Here is a 5,043-nt window from a genome sequence, read left to right as displayed (position 1 = left end):
TCAATCTTGTCGCGAAACGACGTTATAGGAGGTACTTTATACGAATGTTTTACAATTTTTTCGCTACGTTATAGGAATTGTCGTTATAGGAACGCACGTTATAGGGGGGTCGACTGTATGCTTAATTATGTAATATATTCATTACGAATGCAAATATACATTATTACTTTCTGTAGGAAGTGTTAAAAAGCAAGAGTTTAATCAATAAAAATTCTACATATGATTTCTTCAAGCCAGTTTTCGGATACAACAGTCTTCTGTACAGGTAATACATTATTTGATATTTAGTTTAGATATCGTTGTTTACAGTTTTGTGAATTTAATTAAATAAAGTTCTGGCGATAATTGGAGAAGAAAAAGAAAATATTTAACTCCACATGGACATGTTTGAAATTTGAAAGATGATCAAAAAGTATTTATGGAGCATTCGAACGTCTTAGTCGAAAAACTCAAACAATTGCAGGAGAATGAAATATTCGATATTCTGGAATTGATGAAATACTGCACTCTCGATATAATTGCAGGTATTGCTCTCTAATGTAAAATATTTAATTAAAAATTATAAATATCAATTTGTTCATACGTAAACATAAAATGAAAGATTCCTTCTTTTTAACTTATTGCTCATGACGTAGAAAAAGTATGAAACGAATTTTAAACACTAATAATAATATATATAGATATATATGTCACTGCAACAGAAGTAAGCTACTGAACTTCCCTCAACGAAACCAGCATTGGACGGGGGCAGGAATTCAAACTGTTTTTTTTACCACTTACACGTTTCACGATAATTACGGATTTATTCGTGTGAAATTCTGACACGCTGGTGACTTCCTTTTTTGTATAACTGCCATTTTTATTAACACTATTTTTGTCTAGCGACAGCAGTTAAAACTAAAGCTGACTATAATCATTTTTGCATGGCCTAACTGATTATTTTCCTCTTTCGTACATCACTGTTTTCGTTTAGTGAAACTACTTTGTTCTGCGATGCTTTTCCGAAACTGAATATTATTTTCGAACGACGCATATTTATTCATTTAAAAAATATAAATATCATTAATTAATATGCATTTATGTCCTTAATTTAATCAAAGTTATTCTTATAATCACTGTACCTGGTAATTGAAAATAAAACAATTTTAACCTGTGCAACTGTGAGACTGTAATCTTATACACCAGTATGATAAGTCCTATTAATAGAAATACACTGATATAGTGATTAAAAGAATAATTTTGAATATAAATATCAATTTATTTCTATGTAGACATAGTAGTAGGAGTTTCTCTACATTCTCAGACTAGGAACGATCAAGAATATCTGTCTGCAATACACAGGTAGGAAAATTCAATTCCAGATATATTTTCTCATTTTTCAAATGATATCTACAACAGTGATGTTTATATTAAATAATATAAACTTAGTTTATATCTGATGAAATTTTTAAAATGTTCGAGTCAACTTCAGTAGAAGGAACACGAAACATTTTAAATTTTGATTGTTTATCAATTAAAAGATTTTACATTATAAATGAAGTGTTATTTCTATATGTGCTGATCGCAATAAAAAGTTGTTAGAACAATGCGTGGAGAGAAGTATCGAGTTTCTAAGCGAATACAACGTGTTCATTAAATATGTATGAAAGATTTTCAAATTAATTTAATTATCAGCTATATCATTTTAAACTTCATGTATTTCGTACACGTGAGAGAAAATCTGTAATATGAACGACAAATGTTTGACAGATCAACTTTTCGCAAAGCATATCGTGGTTATAATAAAATAACTAGTGTTTATCCATCTTTGTGTTTTTCTTCTGTTGCCTCAGTACTATAAAAGAAGTCTTTATGATTACGAAAACTTAAAGTTTAAACATCCAACAACAATATAAAAATATTGTGATTGGATGTCCAGCAACTTATTTTTAATATTTGTCAAAAATTAATTAATTACGATATGAAATAATTGCAAAGTTTTTTCTTTGCATATTTTGAACACAAAAATAAAAAAAAAAACTTTTACACAAACTTATGATTTAAAGTAAATTTTACATGTTTTAAATTATTTCAATTTAAGAAAATTCTATAATGTTCTTCACATGAAATATGTAATGTTAAATTTTATGTAAATTTAATAGTTGACAGTACTTTATTTTTTATCCAAGTTTTATTTAATAAATAAATTATTAATCAAATTTATTTGATAAATAAATTATTAATCCAAAGTTAATTAAAGTAAATTTAATTGCATTAATTATCTTTTGATTAATATAGAATTCTGAAATATTTTCCTCAATGGCTATTTAATCCAATGTACTGGTTTTTCCCAATTTTCTTCATGAGTAAAATAGGAAAAAATTATAAAAGGGACGCTGAAATAATTCATCGTTTCGACGAAAAGGTAAACTCAACTTGTGGATATAAGTTTTGTTTTTATTTATGTAATTAACGATTTAATTTAATGCCAAGGTGTTCAAGAGAAAAAAAGAAAATTCTGTGAAAAAAATGCAGCAGCAACATTCCTTAGACATAGAATCAGGTAATGAAGAAGAACCAAAGACGAAAGCAAAACAGCGTATTATCGATTCCCTGTTGGATCTTCATGTCAAACAAGGTTTAATATCGGAAGAAGACGTTATCAGAGATATGGAAGGCGCTATTTTTGCGGTAGGCAGAATTTACTTAATTTATTAAACGTATAATCGAAAATAATTATATAATTTGATAAACGTATATTTAAAATAATTCAAGTCCATAATAATAAAATAACCGAAAATGTAATTATACGTCGTTATATTACGACATGTAATATGTTGTTTAACTTAAGACAATTCAAGCTGGACAATGTGCATTTAGCTTTTTCGTTCGACTAATTACACAGTTTGTGGACAATTTAACGTTTATTTCGTCCAATTTTTAGTTTCATTGAAGAACAGAAACATCGTTTGCAAAGGCGTACATGTATCGCATTCTATTCTGTTAACCGTGTTAAAATTATAAACAGAATTCTTATAATGTATTATTTAAAAATGTTAATAACTTTTTTTGTAATCTCTCTTCGTTTACGTCGAATTTTTATCTCTGCTGCTATGTACTGTACAGTGCATTACTAACACTTTACATCTTTTGAATTAGGCCTAATCTCCAATAATTACGTTTTCCGCGAGAAGTAACAGTTGGAACCATTTTCCCTTTTACTATTATTATTATTTTTGGTTTCATTCATAAATACCTGTGTTTCGGAAGAAGTGAAATGACGCATTTTTTTCTCCTTTATTTTATCACCAAAAAATTCACGCCAGATGGAACTAGCGCCTTTTTAGAGTTTCTGACTATTTTCTTATTAGAGGAAACAGTACACTCCCAAAATCGGGTTATTGATATTTTGTCGTAAATGAAGCACTATGTCAACTGCTTGCTGCAAGCAATGTGATTGCGCATTGTAAATTGATATCACATGAATATAAAAGAATCGAGATATTCGTGCATCCCTTATCGTAATTTTACCTGTTTATTATACAGTAGTTATTTTATTGCAAATGTAAATTACATAGAAAGAAATTTTACATTTTTTTAACGTATTTTAATATCAGGGTTACGATACAACCGCTCACGTTATGTCATGGACTCTTTATTTCCTGGGAAGATTCCATGAAATACAAGAGAAAGTGTATTTAGAATTGCAAAAAATTTTCAAAAATGATATAAAAAGAGATATCACTATCGATGACCTGACGAAAATGACGTACTTAAAATGCCTAATAAGGTAACTCCTCAATTTCTTTAATACATTCAAGGATTAATTTAATACATTCAAGGGCTATACATTACAATTTTCAGGAGTCGATGAGAATCTATCCTCCTATACCTTCTATTGCAAGAAAAAATCCTTCGGAAATGAAAATAAGTAATTTTTTATATTTTGGAATTTGTTTTTTGATAACAATATTTATATTTATAATTGTTATTGACTTGAAGCATTAAATCGTTGTCATTGAAATAGGTAATTACATGTTGCCTGCAAATTCCACTCTTGTCATAGGTGTCTATGGCAGGTATAAGAATGTGTGTAGAGCAAAGACGTATGTTGTAAAATATGAAATAACCTGAACGTTGGGGTAATTTTTCTTACAGATATATATAAACATAGACGTATATCATATAATCTAAACAAGTGCATTTAAAAACTGTATCGAAATAATTCTACGTATTATTAAACTTTACTCATAAATTGTAATTCACATTTTTATAGATGAAAAGTGATGAGAATAAAATATATTATGATTATTGTTATTAAATATACTTTAAATAACACTATTTTTGCTGTTTATTTTATTTTATTTATTTATCACGTTGATCATTTCTCACATTATTGTTTATGTAAATTAAACTGTTGTTATCGATCTCTTGTTCGTATTTAAAATGTTCCGAACATAGATGATTCAGTTAATAATGCGTTGGATACAAAATATTTGTATTTTATTTTAGTATTTTTCGGATATGCTACAGAATGAAAATTACGCAAATCCACATTTAATAAAAGTATTTAAAATATGTGACTAATTAATATGTAACTCTTATTAACAGAAATACTATGATTATATGGCCGACAGTTCGATAAAGCCTACTCGCCTTTCGTATAAAATGTATACAATTGACGAAGAAAAAGGTCCATAATTTAACACGATATTATATATTATAAGAGTAAAAATTGTATTCCATAAATGAAATACAATTTTTAGTACAGAATTACAAGTACAAAACTTCAAATGTATAAATAGATGTGATGTTTTCTACTTGAAAACTATAAGCCACAGTGAAAAAAAAAATGAAAACACTGATGTAAAAATCAAAGCAGGAAACTTGCTTTTGTTTTCAAATTGTTTATCAAGATTTACGCAATGAAATATCTTGATTATCAATTGTCAAAAAAAAGTTTATGTTTTTTATTATGTAGTGGTGTGAATAAATATTTCACGTAAATCAAGGATTGTTTTATTTCAAGTATGTCTTTATAAATTTATTATATATATATTAGGG

At 27.4% G+C, this 5,043-nt stretch overlaps 1 protein-coding gene across 1 annotated transcript; it reads left to right on the top strand.

Annotated features, from left to right (window-relative positions):
* Positions 1-418: 418 nt before the first annotated feature.
* On the top strand, positions 419-4,680 carry LOC111629901 (cytochrome P450 4d1-like). The gene is made up of 5 exons (XM_023373836.1): positions 419-524; positions 1,272-1,341; positions 2,278-2,404; positions 2,473-2,670; positions 4,591-4,680. Exons 1-5 carry the CDS (start codon positions 419-421, stop codon positions 4,678-4,680), a joined length of 591 nt encoding a protein of 196 aa, XP_023229604.1.
* Positions 4,681-5,043: the final 363 nt, after the last annotated feature.

This window comes from Centruroides sculpturatus, unplaced genomic scaffold, assembly GCF_000671375.1.
Source record: "Centruroides sculpturatus isolate CEXI.00-Female unplaced genomic scaffold, Cexi_2.0 scaffold528, whole genome shotgun sequence".
NCBI classification, from domain to species: Eukaryota; Metazoa; Arthropoda; class Arachnida; order Scorpiones; family Buthidae; genus Centruroides; species Centruroides sculpturatus.
The sequence above is the reverse complement of the archived record's forward strand: the minus strand, read 5'-3'. Positions and strand labels throughout refer to the sequence as shown.

What these genes read in the sequence shown, in the direction of transcription:
- LOC111629901 (XM_023373836.1), top strand. Translation starts at nt 419, where the DNA reads ATGGAGCATTCGAACGTCTTAGTCGAAAAACTCAAACAATTGCAGGAG. An exon ending in TATCTGTCTGCAATACACAG is followed by an intron (nt 1,342 to 2,277) that starts GTAGGAAAATTC and finishes TGATTAATATAG; the next exon opens with AATTCTGAAATATTTTCCTC. An exon ending in TTCATCGTTTCGACGAAAAG is followed by an intron (nt 2,405 to 2,472) that starts GTAAACTCAACT and finishes TTTAATGCCAAG; the next exon opens with GTGTTCAAGAGAAAAAAAGA.